Source organism: Ambystoma mexicanum, chromosome 9 (assembly GCF_040938575.1).
Source record: "Ambystoma mexicanum isolate Mex_15411 chromosome 9, UKY_AmexF1_1, whole genome shotgun sequence".
Lineage (NCBI taxonomy): Eukaryota > Metazoa > Chordata > Amphibia > Caudata > Ambystomatidae > Ambystoma > Ambystoma mexicanum.
Window position 1 is genome coordinate 293,603,944 of NC_090931.1, and position 23,986 is coordinate 293,627,929.

Genomic DNA, 23,986 nt, shown 5'->3' on the forward strand with positions numbered 1-23,986 from the left:
CAGCATATACTGATGGGGCAATAGCTGCTGCCCCGATAGAAAACCCGACTGGAAGTGTTCTAGTTCAAAAGACCCATTTAAAACAAGCAAACTGAAAAAAAAAAAAAGACTGCTCTGATCACACAGAGCAGCCTTTCTAAAATCGAACCGTCAGTCCCTGCGACGCACACGAGTGCCGCGCAGGGGCCGACAGACACACCAGGACCCAGAAACGGCCATGAGGTAGAACGTGCTGGTGATGGGTGGGTTTGAGGTGAAACCCACACTCCCCCCCCCCCCCCCCCCCCCCGATTTGTAGCAAATGAGAGGGTGCTTCGAGGAAACGCAATTTCTTTTTTTGAAGGCTGCATAAAATCGGCCAGAAAGTAATTTTAAAAAAAAAAGTTCCTTTGGTTAGGCGACCTACAAAATAAAATACAGAACCACTGAAAAGTGAGCGTCTCCCCCCCAGCACAAAAAGGCAAACTTTAAAACATTGAACAAATGGTGCAGCAATATACCTTGCTCCCCCATTGTTGAGGGACCATTTTTTTACAATATCATTTGACTATCCAAAATACTTTATTTATTTAGCTTTATTCAACTAATTAGTCGTATAGCAACATTTAACAAGAATTTGGGCCCAAAAATATAATACATTCATTATATTAAAAAAAAAGTTTTAAAGCAGCAACACGGATTCCAAAATGGTGGCCCTGCAGCGAGGACGTGAGCGTGGGGTGCTGCGTCCCTGTGGAGGCCAGCCATATTAGGCAGGGCTTGTAGTCCGTTCACAGAGGCTTCGTTGTACTGCCGTTTCATTCAGCACAGATCCTTGAGCCAATGGAGACGTGCGACGTCCGCGTTCACCCCCGGAGAAAGAAGACATTGCAGGGAGTGAATGCAGCATGTACAGAGCAATTTACAAGGCATCACTGGGGCCGAACAGCGGCATCACTGAGGCATGGAACCATCCCCCTGGGGCAGCGATCAATCCCGTGGAGCAACCGCAAACCGTGGGGAGCCGACAGCAACGCAGAGAGGAGTCCACAGAGCAGTGCACATCAGGACACAGTGGTGTAGACAGGCCCCGACACACCGGGAGGTCCCGAGAAGCCGACATAGCAGCAGGGGAGTCATGACGCGGACCACTGCGGGGCGCAGAAAGCAAACCGGAGCCTCGGAGGAGCCTCACCCCAGGCCATCCACGTGTAGTCACCGACTGGTAAGCGCAAGGGGCGGGTGCGGTCTGGAGACACACTGCAAGGAGCACAAAGGGCCTATGGAACCAGCCTGGAACGGGCAGAGAGAGAGAGTGCGGAGCCCTTGCTGGTGTAACAAGCAAAGGTCCTGATATATTACTAAAGGACAAGCGAGTAAGACGCCATACCACAGGATCCACACCACTCAGATCTGCACACCTCTGGGCAGGGTACCCGTCAAGCAAGAGGTGGAAAGGGGGTAGCTGGGACAGGCAGAGGGGGGGGGGGGGGGCCTTGCTCGAAGCCAAGGAAAATATCAGTGAATACAGCTTCACAGGCACCAACCAGATGGTCAAAAGAAAAATAGCCACAACGGTGCATGGGGTGAAAACCCAGCACTGAAAAAACAATAGGAGGGAAATCAGGTATAAATGAAGATAGCGGGGTGGGGGGGGGGGGTAAACCGGACGTATATGGACCTTCAACAAAAGAGGCCCCCACGCTAGTATAGGTTGTAGACACACAATTCACTGGATACTGTTGGGATTCTCACACTTATGAGAACAGTGCAAGTCTAGAGAACAGAAGTTCTAGGAAAATACAACCTGACTTCATCAGGAATTCTGTCAAAAGAAACACATTTTAATATAAATAGTAATTGCATAAAAGCACATAAAAACTAGCATACAAAACTGACAAAAGTGACAAGTGCTTCAGAGACAGTGCTAAGTGTTCATCAAAACAACTGGTATAGAGCAACATTCGCAATTAATCTGTATCTCTTCTCTGAGATACTCTGATAGCATCAAGTGTACAAGTGAACATGTAAACAGTTTTAGATATTTGTAACCTTGGTTCTTCACTAAACATTAAACCACACAATATGTAAATTCAGAGACCATCATTATGTAGTGTCTCTGGTTATGATGCCTAGGTCAACATATACCGAAAGTGCATCAAGGTTGGTTAGTACTAGTTTAGGTACTGCTCAGTTGTATCTATGAAAACCCAACATGTTTCGTTCCTTCCATATTTCAAACTAGTAATAGGAACTTCTTCAGGGAAATTTGAGCAAGGGCCACAGGGCACCCTCAGCCCAACTTGTGGTGGTATCAAGTAAACACTTGAAAAGTTAAGTTGACATAATGGTACGAGGTCTTGGATGGTTTATCCCATTAGGCACTTAAATGAAGTACCAGGCCCACTTTGTGTAGAAAACAAAGTAGTAGATCAAGTGTCAACCGTCTCAGTGTCGGCTAAGCATCCTTGGTAACTGTACTGTATTTCTAAGTCGCAGTTCAAAAAGACAGAAACCTGGACTCGTGTCACAAGTTTTAATAGGCATGTTTTTGTTATAGCAATAGAGATGGTTTGCGAGAGACATGAAATCGGCAGGTTGGCAGATCAATCTACTGGTGATTAATCTCGGCGAGCGCTTGCTCAGTGAAACTGCTCGTTGTCCTCCCTCTGTGGTTGTGCGGAGAAAAAACCCAGCAGCCAACTACCAGCGGAGGAATTTAGCTTGCAGGAGTGCCAAAGTTGAGGAGTACCAAAGTTGAGGAGTGCCAAAGTTGAGGAGTGCCAAAGTTGAGGAGTGCCAAAGTTGAGGAGTGCCAAAGTTGAGGAGTGCCAAAGTTGAGGAGTGCCAAAGTTGAGGAGTGCCAAAGTTGAGGAGTGTTAGGCGGAAACCTGTGCAGTTCCCTTAGGGACCACTGCAAAAGATTTAAGACTACAGGTGTTTGGCAGTAAACCCACTTGGTAGCAGTCTGTACCACACAGATTCACTTGATAGCTGTGGCTGAGCAGTCAGACTTCCCTCAAGAAGAGTTAGGCAGTATGCAGAGTATACACAATAGGTACAGAGACACAGTAGCACAAACAAACACTGACCAGAGCTTTGGTGTAGAAGTATATAATTATTTAAAAACACACTTGTAATTTACACTAGCAAAAACGAGGTGAGTAAATTCAGCACACAGTCACTATCATATATATATATACACAACCCTATTCACTTATTAAACAAGTCTTAGTGAGAAACACCACTTATTTTCAGACAGAGGTGAGCGCTTAACATAAGATGACACTCTAATAAGTTGTAAAGAAAGGCAGGAAAAAGGCAGGGTTAAGGAAGCACACAAGTTTCAATACTTTTACAAAGAACCACAGTAAGGCAGGATAGGCAGAGTTCTACTGGAGAGCAAGGAAGTCAATTGCAGGGCCCACTCTTGGAGAGAGCACACAGAAGGGGTCCAGGTTCACACAGTGGGGTTATGCCCAAAGCGTCTTGTAGATAGTTCGTAAAAAAAGGATGAGATTAAAGTCAGGCAAAGTTAGCTAGGTTGTCCCAGGCCAGCCCAGGTTAGAAAGTCAAGGCTTTACTGTCACCTAAACGATCTGTCGCAAGGGAAGCCAGGCACGGGCAAGGTGGCCACGAGATGCTCCAGGAAGGTGAAAAGAAGGCAAAACTGGTTATCCCCACCAGTCAAAGGAAGAAGACTCTCCGGACTGGAGATCTCCTCTGTCGTCGGGAAAAATGGTGAGACGGTTCAGCAGAGCTCCACCGGTGGTGTCGTCGTTGCAGGTCGGCTCAGCTTCTCCCTCCTCGGATTCTTAGGTCCTGTGGCGACTTCTGACTTTCCAGTCCCCAAAGCCCTGCTTTTATGCAGCACACCCCCATTCACTCAGCCTAGCTGTCAATCAAACATGCTAAGTGGTGAGCCCACTTGGGCCAATCAAACAAGAGTGCGACTTGAGTTACCAAGGTAACTCAGTCCAGGGTGCCTAAACCCCCTCCGATACCCCCTGTGGTACCCAGACAGAGTGGCACCACTTTTGGAGGCTTCTGTGGAGAAGCCCGCCAAAAGGTGGAACAAAGGGCTCAACTTGGGTTGGAGTCACAGAAGAGAACACAAACGCCATTTTAGAATCGAGTTCTGGCAAAAAAATACCAACCGGTGAATTAATATTAAATAAATAAACCGGCGGTATGTTCGAGGCTATAAGAATTAAATAATTAAAGTTGGTAGCCTAGAACAATGGGAAAATCCCATAGAGATATATTTGCGGTCGAATATAAAAAAAATAGTATCCTTTGCCACCAGCCAAAATTCGATCAGGGGGGGCAGAGACATGCCCATCGAACAACAGACCCCGGGGCAATTGAATTGCCCCGATCAGTACGTCCACAATATGATGGTTTGTACTGGTTTCTGTTCATAATTTGGGACTAGCAAAGCCAATGGTGACTTCACATGCCCTGGGAGACAGTAGTCAGTCCCAGGGTATGGAGTCTATGTTGGGGGGTCGCTACGACACCCCTGGGTTACGGCACGGAGGGTGCTGTGTAACCCACATCAAAAAAAAAAAAAAAAACACAGGAGACCCTATGGAGTAAAAGACCCCATAGCCCATAAAACACATGGAAAGTTGAAGGAACACCTCAAATCATGTCTAAGAGTGGGAGCAAAAGAATCTCACTCTTAGCAGGAGAGAAAAAAATAAACCCCAAAAATCCAGCAAAGCTGCTGGGGGACTCACTATGTTTAGGAAATTAGCCTTACAGAGAATTCTCCCTAACAAGGAGTACCAAAGTTGAGGAGGAGTACCAAAGTTGAGGAGGAGTACCAAAGTTGAGGAGGAGTACCAAAGTTGAGGAGGAGTACCAAAGTTGAGGAGGAGTACCAAAGTTGAGGAGTACCACCAAAGTTGAGGAGTTCTCAGGGGGAGTGGCGTGAATCCAGACGAGCTACCTCCAGAAAGGTAGGCCCAGGGAGCTGAGCCTATAGTGTACAAGTGGGAATAGGTCCAATGCCAGGCAATAAGGAGAAGGGTACTACCAGCAAACTATCGCAATCCGCAGCGGCCCAGGACAGTCCTATCCAGTGCTGTTGGGCGGGAGAAGTAGAGTCCCCGAATCAGCAAAACTCCCACCAGGCACCCCCTTGCCAACCAGACAGATGAGTTGCATGCCCTCCACTGGGGCTGCATTCAAGTCGGACATTGAGGCTTGTTTTCAAGTACTCCAGGAAAAACTTACTACATACTAGCAGGGGTCTACTGCAATATAGAGCTACAATGCAAGGACTTACAGGTCCCACAGATCGAACATCCGCATTCGAAATCTGCCCCAGGTGGTGGGGAGCACGGAACTGAAGGAAACGGTCTTGCAAATCGTGAAGAAGGCTCGGCGGATATCCCTGTCAACAGGATTCACAGAACCGGACCCAAAAGGCAAGAACCAGGCATGCGACCCAGAGAAGTACTGGTGGCTCTGGCAAGATTCGCCCATTCTATGGGCCGCTAGCCTAGCAGAGCCAATTATGTACAACAGGGGCAGTCATACAACTGTCTCAGGACTTGGCCCAGGCGACCCTCCAGAAGCGCAGAGTTATAAACCCAGTGATAAAAATGCTACAAGCCAAGCGTGTCAAATATAAGTGGACCTTTCCATTTGGCCTACTCAACCAGTGGGAGGTACGACAGCACAGAATCATTACGAGGGAGGAGGGTATCCACCTACTGACCATCGAGGAGGAGGGCTGCCAAAGGCGAAAGAGGGGTTTGCCCCCCCCCCCTACCTGCCCAAATCCTAGGAATGGTCGCAAACAAGAAGGAACCGCAGAAGCAACCAGCGGCAGGTCCGCACCCCCAGGACATTCAGGAGAAAGGCAAGCAGAGCATGCTACCTAAATGAGAGCGTACACTAAAGGGGACAAGAATTCAAAGCAGAGAACCAACAAGTACATAACTCTGGCCCTTCAGGGGGCAGAGGCCCACCTATTGTCGGCCAGATTGGAATCGCACTTGGGGCTTTGGCATACGAGCGGCAGCCATGGGTGGTTGGCCCAGGGATGTTGTAGGAATTGCAGCTCGCACCATGAGGGGAGGGAGGGGGTACAGGAGGGGCAGGAAAGAGGTTTGGGGGATGCAGCATGGGAATGGGAGCAAATCGCAAATACAGACATTTCAAAGTAAGCAGCTAAGGAGGACAGGACACAGATTCACATGGTCAAGCTACTAACACTTAACGCTTGGGGACTAAACACCCGGGGAAAAGAAAAGAAAAATGGGAAAATCTCCTATCGCACCATATGCCGGACATAGTGGCATTGCAGGAAACTCATACTAGGCAGGTGGACAGGTATACATTCTAGCTAAGGCATTGTCCTCAGCTGCAGTAATCTAATGCCACAGGGAAGATAGCAGGGGTTCTTATAGCCATAAAACAAGGTCCAACAGGACAAATACTGAACACACGGGTGGATAAGGAGGAAGGTTCCTGTTCCTTAATATTCAAATTAATGGAGTGACTCCAACGTTGGCGTCCATATATGCCCCCAACTCAGGCCAAGATGGCTTCTTAGGATCAGTATATCGAACCTGGAAACATTCAGCAGGGGTGAGACGACAGTAATGGGGGACTTTAACTTAGTGTGGCACCACCAGAAAGACAGAAGCAATAAAAACAGATTTGGACACACTTTGCCATCGCCCTCCCTCAAGACAGGAATGGAACACCTGGCTCTGAAAGATATCTGGACATCTCTCTGGGGGAGGAGGTTGGGTTTACCTTTTATTCTCTCTGGGGGAGGAGGTTGGGTTTACCTTTTATTCTCAAGTGCACCGTTCCTTTTTGCTAATCGATTATTTTTGGGCATCCACTACTCTATTGGGCAAGATAACACAAGTAGACCTCGACACAATAGCTTTATCGGACTATGCTCTACTCACATTGACAGTACGTCTCCAGCAGGGTAAGAGGGGCATTTGGAACTGAGGATTCCCCAATGCGCTATTGATGGACCCAATCATGTGGGAGGAGATGGGAGCCAATTTGACCCCATGGGTTCCGAGAATATTGTGTGGGAAGCCTTCAAGGCAAATCTCAGGGGAGAAGCTATAGCCCTTAAAGCTCAGCAGAAAAAACAGAGCCCTGGAAACTGAGCTAGAGCTGGAGCTAGAGAGCATTTTTCAGAAGATGGTCTCGGATTCTAGCACAAAGTTACAGAGGGCAATCAGGAATGCAAGGGAAAAACTTGACTTCAGATGAAAAAAGCAGAGTGCGACCTTTACTTAAAACAAAAACTTTACGTGAAGGCTAATAAGGTTGACAGATTGCTGGCCAGAGAACTCAACGGACGGCCGCACAAACAATACAGGGGATAGTATGTCCACAGGGAGTGAAAGTAACCACCACCCCAGAAATCACAGAACAGTTTGTTGATTTCATTTCTGCGTTATATAGGGGAGACTGCACGGATCACGCTAAACAAAAAGGCATATCTGCAGTCGCTTCTGCTTCCCAGGATCTCCCCAGAATACCGAGAAATGCTGGAAGCAGATATCACATTAGAAGAGGTGACCCATGTCATTAGAAACCTCCCACTGAATAAGTCCCCAGGTCCAAATGGGTACCCAGACGCATTTTATAGGGCATTCAAACAAACACTTGTGTCCAAATTAGTCCACCTATTTAACTTCTTCGGTAAGAGCGGCCAAATAACCAAGACGATAGAGGAAGCGAAAATAATATTCCCTAAGCCGGCCAAACATCCGACACAATGTGGATCGTACCGACCCATTGCCATCATAAACGTAGAAGCAAAGATATATTCTAAGATATTGGCAAATAGATTAGAGGCCCTCCTTCCAAAAATAATTCATCCGGATCAGCCCAGGCAAAGGCAGACACATTACAATATTCAGAGAGCTTGCCATCTTGTTGAAAAGGTTTTGCGGAAGGGGTCCCCGACATACTTCTCTTGTTGGACGCGGAAACAAGCCTTCGATAGAGTTTGGTCTTTCCTACTTATGAACATGGAAGAGATGGGGTTCGGGCAAGCTTTCCTGAATTAAATCCAGGCAAATTATCACAGCCCTGTAGTCAGACTTCTAGGTCAAATTTCCCAGCCAATTCTACTTCAGAGGGGCACCAAACAAGGATTCCCCCTCTCCCCGTTATTATACGTGATACATCTGGAACCCTTTCTAATTAGATATCGAGCCAGACTATCTGGGGGATCCCTTTCGCCAAGGAAGGGCAGACAGTAATGGTTATGTTATGCCAATGAGATGCTCCTGACTCTGCCGGATTCAGAGTTTTCTCTAAAGGGGGTGATCTGCAATATGGAAGACTTCGGTGAAGTGGTGGGACTAAAAGTCATTGCGTTAAAGTCCGAAATCCTGAACCTGTTTCTGGCAGGGGTCCACAGTTCAGATGGGCATTAAGCTACTGGGGGGTCACAATAACAGACACTAGAGGGGCTATACAGGGCGAACTATCAACCTCTTCTGACGCAACTTCAACAGCAACTACTCAAATGGGGCCCCTTATCGGTTTCCTGGTTGGGGCGGATGTGATTAAAATGGTGGTTCTCCCTAAGATTTTGTATTTCTTTCCAGCCCTCCCAATCCCAGTCCTCCCCCTCCCCAAAACCCCCGACATTCTTCAGGGTGCTGAACAAAATGATCACGCAATGCATCTGGAACAACAAAGTCTCCCCACATAGCTAGGAAGGAGGGGTCGACAAAGGTGGCCTAGGACGGCTGAATTTCTGAATCTACTACTGGGCGGCCCAAATCAGAGGGCTCAGAGATTGGTGCGTGGAGGGCTCGGCAAAGTGGAGGGTGCAGATGGACAGGGCAGTGGTTGGGGACTCACTGGCTTCACAAAACAGGCCGCCCACCCAATATGCACTACTGTGAAATCGCAAAACTGGTGGAGGATATATGGGACAGAGTGGTCAGGCACCAACAGATATCCTCCTTTCCATCCACCTTCATGCCACTATTTGGCAACCCCCAATTTTCCCCTGGGCTAGAAAGGGTTATTTTTCTCTATTGGGTGCTTCAGGGGGAGGACATTAAACCCTTGACCCAATGCAAGAGCAAACTGGGGTTGATAGCAGGCGATCTGCTGCAATACTACCAACTCTCACATTGGCTCCTAGATCCGTAAAACCGAGCGGCAGCAACTAGACCTCTGGTAGCACCTCAGATGTCTTTGGCGACTACCTCAGGAGATAAGCACCCAATCTCCACCCTCTGCAAGCGTGTGGCAGATGCAGAAAGGGACTCTGGACTAAAGTACAAGGTCAAAGAGGAAAAAACACTGGGCGAACCCATCCCAGATGCAGACTGTTAGCACCTGTGAATAGATCTCCTTAAACTAGCACAAGCCATAAAAAAATCAGAGTTCTGGTATAAACGTATGACTCAATGGCACTATACACCACAGTGTTTGCACTGTCGGGAGGGGGGTGGGGCGGGGGGGGGGGGGGCAGAGGGTGCTCAGGCAATTGGCTACGTATCTGATGAGCTATCCAGAGATTGGGGGTATTTTGGAAGACAATAAATGGCAATATTCAAAAGATGTTGGGGATCCACAACACTGAAGGTCCCAAAGAAAGCCTACTGTGCATGGGTGAGCAGAATGACCAAGCGCGGACGAAGAATTGACGGGAGGCGTACCTTATTCAAAGTCTTGCGGCACTGCTGGTCATAGCACAGAAGTGGAAAACCAAAGATATCCCTCACGAACACGATTGGCTACTGAAAGATTCAAACTTTGTCGCTCTGGAATGGATTACATACTCCATACAGGGAAAGCAGTCAAGGTTCTCGGGCGAGGGGGCGTGGCTACGAGGCCATGAGCTAGGCAGCAGAATTCGCCGACTCCCGTGACCTGACACAGATCCGTGCCGTAATAGCCTGGAAATATATGGCTCCAGCAGAAGCAAACAATTATGGGTCCATGAAGGTGCCGTGCACATTCAGAGTGAACAGTAGTGTGAAAAAAGGACTCCTGCAAGAAGTTATGGGCATGATGACGGAAGACCAGCACTACAGCGAACAAAAAGATGGCGCCGTTGATCAGCCCAAACAAAGCTTAATGCTGCAGAGGTGCCCCTGCGTACGAGAGCGGTGAAGGAATATTGAACAGGCAAGCGCGGCGGAACGCGCAGAGCAGCGAGCATGGTGACCCGACACATTGTAGCAGCCTGCAGACGCTGCTTGGGCAATGACTGCACACACATTCTAACAGTTGGAGTGACCTAGCACAAGAAGAAGTACGCGAGGAAAACAGCTGATGCCGGGAGGCACTTGACATGCCGCAAGGAGGGGCATGGAATAAACCGAGCGGGATTCCCTTATCGATGGCCTCTCATACATAAACAGAGGTTAATAGACTGAATTCATTGAGAGACGAGTGGCGGTACACAAGATCAAAAGATCCAGGAGGATCTGGGGATAACATGGCATTCCCCATCTTGTGACCACTTGAAGGGGACTGAAAGACACACGGAAGCCACGCTGTGCAGTCGGCTTGAACGCTGACACGTATAGCTCTTGGCACACAGGGAAGTGGGGGGGCTGAGTAGGAGGTTGAGAGACACAGAGACCCCAGAGAGAGCAAGACGAGACTCCTGATCCACAGGTGAGCGGAGAGATCACATTACTACATAACACAGGAAGACTGATGAGCACGAGTTGTCAAGTGATGCAGGTGTGAAGGGAACAACACCTGGAAGACAGGATACGAGGATGACACAGTGGGGGACGAGGCTCCTGACTTGGGGGAAAGTGACCAGGAGCGACGACCCCTGCCTCAAATACAGGGTCACATGTGGCCCCGCAGCAAGGCATCGGCTCAGAAAGGGTGCCCCGAAGCAACAGCAGCCGGAGCTGCCAACAACAGACCCCCAGCAGAGAGCTAACAGAGGCCCAGTGAGAGAAGACACCCCCCCCCAGAGGAACACGCGAGACCGAGGTGGCCTACACCATGTGTATGGGGTGGAGTGGCATTCCAACCGAGAGGCCACCAGGTCTGGTCTTACGTAAGAGCGCGCAGGGAGGGTAGGAATGGCAAATTGATCAGAACGGACCATTGGTGAGGTTATTAACAGCAACGCAGGTGAATAAGGGACCTGCGAAGACAGCCAGGGGAGCACCAGGAGGGGGAAGAGGAGACGGGGTACTGGACAAGTGGCGATCACACAGTCCAGACGCCAGAAGGCCTGACACTGAAGATTGGGGTTTGGCACCGCCTGGAGCAGAAATGGAGACCAAAGGAGTCAAACCAAAAGGGAAACAGGCAACGATGGAGGATTTCACCAAAGCATCCCCAGGTGGCGAGGCCCAAGAAATTAGAAGCACAAGGAGAGACGGCCCACTCTCAAAGTGATCAGCATATCCTAGACGCCATAGTGTAACTCAGTCGTAGGAAAGCAAAATCGAAACGGCCATGGCAGAACAGAGTACTTCACTTGAAGCGAAAATCGACACAGTCAGCATAGATGTCAATCTCCTGCGACAAGATGTCAGGAAGCTGGCGGAGCGCACAAGTGGGCTGGAAGTGGACGTGAAAACCAATATGAACGTCTGGACAGCGAATGCCGAGGGGGCTGCTATCCTGCAGCAACAAGTGCGCAACCTGGAAAACAGGGCTGAAGAAGCAGAAGGGCGGGCACAAATAAATAACATTTGCACTGTGGGACTTCCAGAGGGAGAGGAGGGCTCGGACCCGACCAACTATGTGGAGAATATGCTGCTGCAGGAGATGAGCAGAGAAGCACTCACCCGGGATTTGTGGTGGAGAGAGCACACAGAGCTCCGACTAGGCGGCCACATCCAGGGGCTCCTCCTAGACCGGCAATTGCAAAAATATTAAACTACAAAGACAGAGAGAAGATCCTGGAGCATTTCCACAAAGGGGGGACCATAAGCAGAGGAACAGCGATGATCACGGCATACCCAGACTACACCTTTTTGGTGCAACGACAACGATTGAACTATGTCTATTAAGAGGAGACTGCACGAAGCCGGATACAAATACATGCTGCTCTACCCAGCGAAGCTAAAGGTGATACACACTGGTAAAGCCCATTTCTTTGATACCCCGGAGGAAGTGGCGACATGGCTAGACTAGCAGAATTACCCAGCCGAAACAGCGGATCAGACGGGGGACAGAATGGGGAAGTGAATGAAGATTCCGCAGAGAAGTAGTATGACTGGAGTAGTGGAAGGGGACGGGGGGGAGGAATTGTTTTCGTAACATGGACTAGATTGTAGTGTGTTACGTGAGGAGCTTAAGAGTGAATGGTAAATAAGTTGAGCCTAACGTTGCCTAGAAGGTTAATAGGGAGTTAACGAAAGAATGTAGTTAATTTAGTTGATACTGCTAGGTCGGTATCCCCCCCCGCTGAGATCAATTTGCCTAGGCTTGGAGAAGCCGATAGGGAGAATTTAGAGGCCCCACTCACGCTAGAGGAGCTGGAGCGCATGATCCGGACACTACCCACTATCAAGGGCCCAGGGGCGGACGGTCTCCCAAGCGAGTTCTATAAAACATATAAGGCAGATGTACTTCCACCAATGTTAGCCATGCTAAACGAGGCGTTTGACAAGGGTAGGCTGCCAGAGACCCTTAGGGAAGCGTTTATTCTGCTCCTCAAGCCGAATAAGATGAGAACGGACTGCGGATCTTACAGACCGCTCTCCATGCTCAACCAGGATAGCAAGATACTCACTGCAGTGATGGCGAATAGATTGAGGCCAGTAATAAATAAACATATGCATTCTGATCAGACAGGGTATGTCCCGCGCAGGTGTATCTCCAACAATCTCAGGAGGCTTCATCATGTCATATACCGGACAGAGGGGAGCCCCTAAGTGGTAGCGATAGTCTCGCTAGACGCAGTGAAAGCCTTTGACTCGGTGAAATGGCCTTGGCTGATAGCTGTTCTGAAGGGATATGCGATGGGACCAATGTGCTTGAAGTGGGCTCAGTTGCTGTAGAGTGAGCCGGTGGCTCAAGTCCAAACAGGACCGATCACTTCAGAACGATGGTCCCTGAGCAGAAGCACCAGGCAGGGGTGCCCTTGGTCCCTGATGCCCTTTATCTTGCCACTGGAACCTCTGGCGATATATATGAGGCAACAATATGGCGAGGTGGGAATCAGCACGAAAGGGGGACAGCATCTGATATCATTATACGCAGATGACATGTTGCTATATTTGAAATATAGCGAGGAAAACCTACAATACATTTTAGAGGTGATGGAACGATAGGAGATACTCTCTGGCATAACAATTAACCCTAAAAAGTCTCCCATATTCCCCCTAGGCAAATATGGGGGAATACCACAAAACGAACTACCAGTGTTACAGGTATGATGGACAACTGATACTTTTAGGTACCTAGGGGGGGTGGGGGAGGGGGAGAATATATAATCACAAAGTCGAGGATGAACATAAACATAATACGGAGAAAGAAAAAAAAACGGAAAAATAAATGAATCGAACGTAGCATGCTATTCTGGGCCCGGTTACCTTTAACTATGATGGGCAGAGCGGCACTACTGAAGATGATAGTACTACTCAGGTTACTGCACTATTTTGCGAATGTTCCCTACACGATACCGGAGCGATCTTCACCAAGGTACAGAGTATATGCAGGGGGTTAATTTGGCACAATTCCAGGAATAGAATAGCATTGTGGAAATTGCAAAACCTGTACTAGCAAGGAGTGATTAGACTGCCTAATTTCTAGGTGTACTACCTGGCTGGCCAGCTTCAATACGTGGCAAGATGCTTATCTGAGGACCCCACACCAGAGTCTAAATTGTTGAGGGTGGAGTGTACACCTTCTTTTTTGAATGAATGGATGTGGGTGACAGAAACTCAGAAGGGAAGAAGGTCCACACTACTAGACCTGGGGAGGAAGATATGGCGTAGAGCCTGCCGAGTAATGGGGAGCCCATTTCCCTGCTCCCCACAGGTACCACTAGTGGCATAAACAGGGTGGATAAGCAATTGAGGACTATCAGAGAACACTGGGAACCAGTAGGAGTAACAACCATTGGAGATGTGTGGCAAGAAAGGGAGCAAATAGAATTAGATACACAGAGAGGACATGGCTCTACATGGTGGACAATATTTTACATACGCTAGGCTGGTAACATTTTTAAAGAGGAAGTGGTCGGAGGCGGAGCTGACCCAGCAACCTGATGCCGTCATAGAAACATTTCAGGCCGTGTCTGATGGAGGCCATGAGGTCTCCGGAATCTATGAACTAATGATGGCTAAAGTTGGGAAGGAGGAGGTCCAGATGAGGCGAGACTGGGAGGAAGAAGGCGGGGAAACGATAGGAGACAAGCTACGGGTCAGAATGCAAGGATACCATACGAAAGTGTCAAGCAATGTGAGACTGCAACAGGTTCAGTTATATGTTACCCATAGGGCATATATGACCCCAAAGAAGAATGCCAGGTTTACAAACGCCAGAACACAGACATGTCCGAAATGTGGAGAGGTTGATACAGGGATGGTACATATGTTTTGGGCATGCCCTGAAATAGCGTGATATTGGAAAGAAGTAGCATACCTCTTAGCAGGTAATGGAATAAACTTGGATGTGGACTCTGTGGGCATGCATGGTGGGTTAGTTCCAGAGACCGCGCAAACTCAAACATGTGAGCAAACAAAAGCCTGGCGTATATTCTAGCTCAACGCAGGAGAGCGATGAGCTGGAAGGCAAGCAATGGACCGAATGTAGAGGCCTGGTGGCGGGATCTCCTGAAATGGGCGGATGCTGAAACAGTGGTGTGGTGAGAAGCGGTGGACAGAGCGTGGGGGCAGGGGGAGAGGAAGCGAGTACACCAACAGCCTGGCTACATTTGGTCACCTCATTGTCGGGGTCTGTGCAAGACGAACTCAAGAGGATAGCTCCTCGGAAAGTGAGGAAAGCATGACACCCATGAGTTAGGAAGGGAAGGCTGTAGAATTGCGAGGCCCGAAGGGGAGGGAAGCTGGGGAGGAGGGAAATGTTGGGGAACTGTATTTGTGCACAGTGTTTTGGTGTAATGTATGTTGATTAAATGGAAACCAATACATTTTTTAAAAAAAGGTTCGAGCGAAGTCAGCGCTTGCCTTTCTGAAAGATCATTTCAGGGAACCATATTGCCCTCAAAAACTCTGTATCCTAGGTATTGAGTGACTGTAGTTGGTCATCGGACCATCCTGAACTTGGAGGGGAGAGTGGCGGGGGTTAGAGTTAATATTGATCCATGTTTAAAAAGAAAGGCAGCAACACTTTTTAAAACAAATAGAAAAAAAACATAAAATATGCTGCATCCAACACAGATAAGAAATCATCAGATTTGTTGCTAGTCTGACGGTTTAAACTTGACGCACCTCAAGTAATTAACGAATGTATACAAATGTAAGATTAGAAAACGTACATTTAAAAACCATCTAATACAATACATAAGTTTGATATATTTAAAAAAATGCCCAAAATGATAGCCCTATTGTTGCTCCCCAAATGTCTATTAGCGATGCTCAGTTACAGGGATTACATCATTGATCACTGCCCAAATACTGATAGGACTAGCACTTTGTCTTGTGTTTGTAACATTTTGTTACAGATAATGGGGATGTGCTCTTTTGGGATGTACTAAGGATAGCATATTTGCAACAGTATTCCTCCTAATTAACCATGCTCTAAATTTAAAAGCAGACAATACATAGGTGATTCATCACTGTTGGTTGATTTGTAAACCACAATTGCATCGGATAATTGTGGTACACCAGATGGTAGCAAAATAGGTTAAGTATGCCCGCCTCAGGTGCCTGTAAATTGGGCAGAGAAACAAGAAATGCCCCTCAACCTCCTTGTGTTTCGCGCACACCAAGCAGATATCGTTCTCTTATTTTATATTCGAATATTCGAGCTTTGCTGACAGTAATATACTTAAATGGAATCTCAGGTTTAGTGAGCGCGCGTAGTGTGAACTATCTGATGTAAGTATTTCTCCTGTCCACAATCCTGTTTGATAGATGAATATTGATTGACTCGAGTGGGTAGTGTCAGCTAATATTTGTTCCTTTTTTTATATAGTGTGGGGCTTTTTAATCTCCAATTACGAGTTACTTGCAATGCTCACTGTGGAGTGCCAAATCTCTTCTAGGCCCAACTCTAACAATTTCACCTTGACATGTTTGAATCACTACAATAATGTCCTCCCTCGTGTAATAGCAGATCAATCCTTGCTGCTTTATATTTTCCTAGGCAGGGGGCAGGGAGGGGTGCACGATGTCCGCAAACAAACCTAGTACATTAATGGTCTTAGTGCAATGGTGTCAGCAATCTATATGCAACATTTATTTAATGTGGATTGTGGTAGGCTCGACAAGTTTTTGAGAAATGTATTCTCTATTAAAGACGAGCTTGTTATGGCTGATCTGTTGCAGCCTCCTTTGCTTGAATATTGTATATTATGAGGGCTGGCCTGAATGCGCAATTCCCATGAATGTAGACGAATTTGTTAATTATATTACCTGTCCTCTATATGGAGAGTGTTGATGTATCCATCTGTTCAAACCAACGCCCCCTGCACATGAATCGAATACCCAGGTAGGCATAGCTTCTAATCTATTAAATTATTTTCCCATCCAGTTCAAGATATAATTTGTGCCTTTTATATGTTGGATGAAAAATCAAAGACTTTGATTTACTAAAATTGATTCTAAGGCTGTTTAGGTTTCATGAAGGCTGTAAACATTAGAATTGATTTTTAAGACCTAATGGAGTCAGTGAGATAAAAAATGCATTGGCCGCAAACAGTAAAATTAGGATTTTCTCAAAGCCTAAAGTAGGGGCATCCAACTGTGAAATCTAAGTGGGTCAATCAACCTGTTATTAAAAATACAAAATAACGTGGGTGCCAGGAAGCACCCTTCTCTTATAATCCTCTGGGTGTAAAACGGTTCAGTGGTTTCACCCGGAAGGTTCCATTTTACCGACGCAGTGTTGCCATCATAAAAACTGAGTATTGGATTAAGTAATTGAGTGGGTATTTTTATTTCACCCAATGCTTCCCATTGGTTTGATCTGGACATCCCATCAAATGCAGCTTTTAAAAAACAATGAGCACTACATGTAGGTTCATCTTCCTCAGTATTACATATTTTTGTATAATGCTACTTAAACTACGCTGGAAACCAGCCTGAAGGTGGCTTATTACCTGGTTCTCGTTGACCCAACTAGAAAACTGTATCAGTACGTCCCTTGCAAATGTTTTGCCTGCCGCATCGAGTTGCAAAATGGGCCTGTAATTTTCCCAGGTCCTCACATCCACCCTTCTTGTATAGGGGACTATTTTTGCTATTGTCCAAGATTCCAGTACTGAGCAGATTTTCAATACTGCATTAAAAAAACAAATCGAAAAAATACTGAGGCCCAATGTCAGTTCTGACTTGAAGACATCAATTGGTATCCCAGTCAGTGTTCGGGGGAGGGGGGAAGTTTTGGAGGGGGGGCTTCCACCTTTTTGATACTCTGTACGTTTTGATCTCATGATTTACTGTGTGGCTTCCAAATGAGGGTTATGTAGTCCCTAGCCATTACTTGGTCGCCCAAGTTAGTATACATCTTCTTAAAAGTGATTTAGCCATGTCCCTGGTGAAATGCTTACTTGCATAAGGTTACTGCCACATGTGTGCTGCAGTGACTATTTTCCAAAATCCTGCACTATCCTCGTTCGATGGCTTCCATAGGTTCATGCCCCTTCCTACTTGTGTATTCTTAGCTTTTCTGTCAAGATAGCTTTGTAGTGGTCCCTTAGTTTAATTTGCTCTATTCAATAACTTTCAATGTTGTACCCAGTTTATAAGTGAGGTTTTGACCTCGCTGCCACAGACGATCATCCAAAGTAGCAAACAGACATTGAAATGAAAGGAGAGCTCAACTTTGCTTAAGAGATATATTCACTGTGACTTCCAATCCTGGACTATGGAAGACAGCATCTCAAAAACGATAGTGAAAGAGGCCCTCTTAACCTTTGCAAATCAGAAAAATACGTTTGCAAATAGCAGCCATAGTGTAAATATTCTTTTATACAACTATTATGCAAATAACACAACTACAAATCTTAAGTGGGAGTGAGGGGCAGTGATGAACAACTGACGTTAGGGAAGCAATACAGAGATCCAAGGAACCACCCAAAACTGCCCCATTAAATTCCACATTTAGTACTGCTTCACATAAGCAGGAAAGGTCAACTTTAAGACTGTGGTAAGCAGCATGTTAGCTTTCAAAGGCATCACCAAACCCATGTTTTGGTTTTGACTCTAGGGTGCCTTTAACATGTTTGGGAAGGCATTTGTACAAGCTTCTTCCGTGGGGTGCCATGCGATATGGTTCTGTGTCTTTGGAATAAGGGAGCACACAAATAGAAAGATAAATTACATGACAGGCGGGCCTTCAGTCTGCCACTATCCCACTAAATCAGTAACATCTCTGCAAGTACTTAATTCTGCTTGGAGAATCATGCAATTTAAATAAAGATAAATGGACTATGAATACTCAGTAAAAGGGTTAGCTGGTACTTTATACGCACCTTGCGGAGGGCCAATACCACCAGCAACAGGAAACATGAAGCTGAAATTACAAAATAAAATCATTACACAGACGTACAGCCTATTGCAGAGGGTTATTATGATCGTATCTTAAAAGTTAGAAAAATAGTTACATCTCACAAAAATGTTAACCAAGTTTATACTGAGAATAGGAGGTACGCATATTCACCCGTTTTTTTAAGTAGCGTCATACAACCTGGCAAGTATGATACTGTATGGGGACCATTTTCTTTTTGCAGCTTCCCCATCCACTACAATAGGAACCCCAAAACACCTGCAGACTATTTGGTGACCCTGACCAGATTTTTGAGACCGAGGTCTTTTTAAACCTCAGTCTCTGGTTGAACTCATTGCCTTTTGGGGTACTGTTGAGTCCTTAAGGCTACCAGTACATAGGGACCCCGTCCCACAGTTAAGCCTATTATAGCCCTGTGACCTCTCGAATAGAGTAATGCAGAGAAACCTAGTTTCCCCATTTTCGAGGAATGGATATTTTCCCCATACAAAGTGAGTCCACACAAGCTGGGCCTGTGGTGCCTTTATTTTTATCTTTTTGGAAGCACTCCTGTGCACCTCCACTTTTAAAAACATAACAGCAGATTGTCCCATACAGTGCTCATGTCTGGTCATGTTGTTGTAAACCCATTCACAACCCTTTAAAGCAGTCTCCCGCCAGGGTATGGGTAGGATATGGCACCATATGGGCATCTCTTGCAAGCTTTGGCAAGAGGCCAGTAAGTAGCCTGTGTGTGCACGGATCTGATATAGGATAGGAATGGGGCTGCAGACAGTCCCAATACACATTTCAAACCATGTGCACCGTCAAGGCTGTACCTAATCTGGCTGTCCTGGATTGGACAATCGTCGAGATGGAATGTAGCATGTCCCGATGGAACCCTCATCCCCAAGGTGTCAGATATGAGGAGAGACATTCTTCAGTCAACCTATGGAGCAAAGTATATGAAGGTGAAGATTCTGCCGAGGAACGCTTGTATTCTTCTGGGACCGCCATTGGTCAAGCTCTGCAGGTTCAATCAACAGAGAAGTCCTTCAGAAGTGGAACATCCCTTGCTGGAATCTCGTGCAGCCTGGTGCTTTCAATCGTGCAATACATGCTCACCATAGAGCATAGAACCTTGCTGCTATGCTGCTGCCCCCTGCCTAGAAGGTGAGCTTGGGGCAGTGTTAGGCAGAATTATATGCAGTACCCTTTGGGAACACCACACACAATTAAGACTACAAGTGACAGTACAATTTCACCTTTGGTACAAGCCTGTACTACACAGTTAAAGTGGTATCAGTGGCTGAGCAGCCAGGCTCATGTCAAGAGTAAGTGAGCAGTATCAAATAGTTACACAAAGGAGCAATTACTAGGATTCACGCAAACAATGACTCAAGGTTTTCAAGTTAAAGACTATACATTTATTTCACTCTTCAGTTGTATAACATTACACTATTATAAGCAGTTTATAAAAAAAACAAAAAAAAAAAAAACACTCGTAATACACCACACCACATCCCTTAAATTCCAGACAAGTTAAGCTCACAAAAATGAAGTGGGAGCAAAATGGCACCCAAGCAATTTAAAAGGGAGGGAAAGACAAAGTTAACAGAAATTGAATCACACCAACAGGTAAGTACTCAAGGCAATGGAACAAGAGACGATAATGATAAAATCAGATAGAAAAGGCTTAGGGCCAAAGTCAATAGGTCAAAAGTCTTTTGCTCAAGATAATACAGTTCAGGGTAGTTTGCAGTAAAGTTCGTGCCACGGATTCTGGACGAGGTTGTTTGGTAGAAAAGTTAGTTCAAAGAGAAGAGAAGGACGAGCCCTCGGATTGGAGAAAGATTTCAAACATTTTCACCGCGGGTGAACGAAACGAACAACCGGATTTGCACAGTACCTTTAAACAGAGAGGGAGCTGTAGCTGAGGCAGACGTTCCTGGTAGTTCTTGCAGGCTCTCAGTTCCTGAAGCGACTGTCCGACTATCAGAAGTAGGAAGACTGGAGGGTTCTGCACTACCCAGGGAAGAAACCAGCAGCAGAGCACAGCAACGAATAAAAGGTGCGCACCTTGAAACCCAAGCAGGGTCCGACCTTCCGGGCTATCTGGCCCACTGTAGCTCTGTACAGCGAATTCGATCAGAGGAGGGGTCCTGGCTTGCAGTTTGGTCCCACGAGCTCAAGGGAAGAAGTTTCCTGGAGGATTTTCTCTGTCGTCAGATTCTGAAGATTCAGACCTGCAGCAGGGCTTCACTGGGCGGTTCAGTCGTTGTAGGGGTCCTCTTCCGTCAGTTCCTCATTGGTTCTTTTGTTCCAGTGGCGACTCTGCTCTTCCAGTCCCAGAGACCTGCTTTTTATGCTGTTTTCCCCCATTCATACAGCCCGGCTGTCAATCACACAGCAGGGTGGCTGTCCTGGCAAGGACAGTCACCCAGACAATCAAACAGGAGTGTGACTTGGGTTAGCAAGGAAACCCATGGCAGGGGTCCTAAGACCCCTCCCTCACATCCTGCCTATCCAGACTTTCAGGTGCCTTAAGGAGGGCTTCTGTGCAGAAGCCCGCGAAAAGACGGCAAACAAAAGGGACCAGACCTGGTTTGGCGAGCAGAGTAAAACATGAGAAAGACATTTACAAAAAGAAATGGCGAATAAGCGCAGCCGGAACCGTAATAAAACGGTTGGTCAAGCGGGTTTATGTTTGAGGCTAATCTCATAGCCTAAAACAATACCATGGTTATTTAAGATAACCGCGGTATAAAAAATAGGTTAGATACCACTGCCACCAGCCACATCTTAGTGTAAAGGGAGCAAAACAAGGCTCCAAAAGACACAGACAAAAAGAGATAAGTATTAACCTTTTCCAATACTCCATGTAAGATGGGGTGTACTGGTCTGTGGTTAAAGTGACTATTATAAAGTGAATGGCAACTTTATCTTTTCTGGGGGACAGTAGTCAGCCCCAGAAAAATGGAGTCAGTGGGAAGTCTAAAAGACAACCCTGTGTCACTGCACTGAAGGTGCTGTGTAACATGACAAATATGGTGCCCTGGAGTAGGTGAGGCTCCAGTGCCCAAGATCACACAGAAAGTAGAAATACACACAGCAAAACACATGTAAGAGTGGGAAAAAGGCTGCACTTTTACCAGGTGAAAAAAAAAAATAAACCCTAGAAATCCAGCAAAGCTGCTGAGGGTCTCAGTAGGTAAGGGAAATTAGCCATTTATGAGAATTCTCCCTAACAGGGAGCCCGAGTCCCAAGGTCCTAGGTCCTTTCGCCTGCTGCCCTGTGCAGGGTCATTCAACTGCATGTCACACCAGAGATGCCCTGTGGCACCTCCAATGTCATCTGAGACGTCACAGGGGATCTTGATTCAACTACAGCCACAGGCTGGTTGTGATCCATTTTGTTAGGTCACTAAAACTGGAGCTGTCAAACCTAGCTGTGTCCTAATTGTCAAACCAAGAACACTCTGCAATTGCAACCCGCCCCCCCCCACACCTCCTGGACCTCCCAACACCAGAACAAACAATTAGCAGTTTCCTTCAACAGCCCTAACTCATCAGGGGCTGTTGTGTGTCTTGATCAGGGTTCCAGGGGATGTGTCGTTTACCTGTTTTGAGGCCTGAAGTCCTAACCTGAAGCTACCCAGACCTGGCTTTTTGTGGTGGAACCAAAGGCTTAGCACCCTGCCTGGAGTACCCTTGGACTACGGGATAGATAGCTTGCCTACTGGGGAAATGAGACCCATCAAACGAAAACCTATGTACTGCCTCTAGTACCATCTAATGCAGCAAAGGCCCACTGTTTTATTTAGGAGAACTGGGAGTAACCTACCCTTAAATAGCCCAAAACTGGTTGCATAGCTTAAACATTGGTGAACTCTTCTTACGACGGGGTTTGGACTTGTATTGTGTGATGATGTTGCCTTGTGATATTATCAGGGCTGAAATCTTGCAATCGCCACTAGCCATTGTATAGTGATAATAAAGATTCCCCATTCTTGTTAGTATCAAGTCAGTTCTAAAGCTTTTAAAGACACAAAAAGCTAAGAGTTCTGCTGCTCTTATTCCTTCAGGAGCAAAGCAAAATTCAAACAAAAGACATTTCCCTACAACACCTGGTCTCTTCATTAGTTTGATTTGAATTTGTACTACTGAATCTTCTAAGCAACTACTGACAATCTCGGGGATTGGCCTTCAATGACTTCCTGTCCCCAACCGCTCCTCTTCCAACCGTTCCCCTTGCTTTGCGAGCGCATCCGAGAGCCCTAACCTCCAAATTTCAACAAAAATAAAACAGAATTGGAAAAAGCGAACAACAGCCCGACCTGCAACCATGTTCAGAAATTAGAGAGCACGACATTAACTTCAAGATAGCTGGGGTCCATGACGCACAAAATAAATCTCTAAAAGATGGGCACTGAGATTGTGTGTTCCTGATCAACTAGTTTTCCAGCTGCACCTTGAAGCAGTTTGCTTTGTGCACGTTATAACACTCTCATATCAAAGACAGCATCAAAAGAGCAATACATGATTGTACTGTAATAAAAAGGTGAGACTAATAAGGTTCAAAGATGAGGGGAGCTGGGAGATATTTAGCTCCTGCTTGGGGCCTAGAAGTGCTTGGTTAGCTTGCAAACAACAGCCACCAGGAGCTTCTTTTGGCTCCCCAAGCCAACTGATGACAAACACCTATTTGAATTAAATTCGGTGCTTTTGGCACAATCTATAAATAAACTTTAGGAAACATCTAAAGCATAAATGTAAAAACATACGTTTGTACAGACAGGATGCCCGCCCCCCCTACAGATAAAACCTTCCCAAAACCAATCTCAGATCATTCACTGACACTTGGCGCATCCAGCAGCCATTAGAAAAAACATACAACTTCTACTTCCCCCGCACCCTCCCACACCAAACCTACATGCACATAGATCACTCCTTCCTAGAGGGAGAGCTAGAATACCGGCTTATAAACGCACCAAACGCAACAATAGAAGTGATAGGGTGGTCTGACCACGACATGGTTACCATGGATCTAGACCTGGGCCCATGAAGGCAAATTGAAAGAAGGTGGACATGCAACAACACTTTTTAAAGACAAGCTTTTTAGGGAAACGCTAGACGGGGAAGTACAAGACTTCTTCAAGAGAAATGACCATATTGGGGTGGGGGGGAGTCCGCTCGTAACATGGTGTGGGAAGCCGCAAAAGCAACTATTAGAGGGCAACTAATTGCACAAGGAGCCTCGGTTAAAAGATTAAAACTCCTTAGAGAAAACAAAATCAAACTAGACATAAGGTACAAGGAGGCGGCCAGAGGGCGAGATGGGGAAGACACGCCGGAACTCAGGGAGGAAATTAGAAAGCTTAGACAGGAA

At 46.6% G+C, this 23,986-nt stretch overlaps 1 protein-coding gene across 9 annotated transcripts in view; it reads right to left on the minus strand.

Moving 5' to 3' along the window:
• SYNRG (synergin gamma) overlaps nucleotides 1–23,986 on the minus strand; it is a 1,253,369-nt gene that overhangs the window by 1,183,054 nt on the left and 46,329 nt on the right. For 8 of the 9 annotated variants that reach the window (XM_069614681.1, XM_069614680.1, XM_069614679.1 and 5 more), the window contains exon 2: nucleotides 18,584–18,624. The exons of the other annotated variant lie outside the window; for it this stretch is intronic. In XM_069614681.1, coding sequence (XP_069470782.1) covers nucleotides 18,584–18,624 — 41 coding nt within the window. The remainder of the gene's footprint in view (nucleotides 1–18,583; nucleotides 18,625–23,986) is intronic. 9 annotated transcript variants of the gene reach the window in all.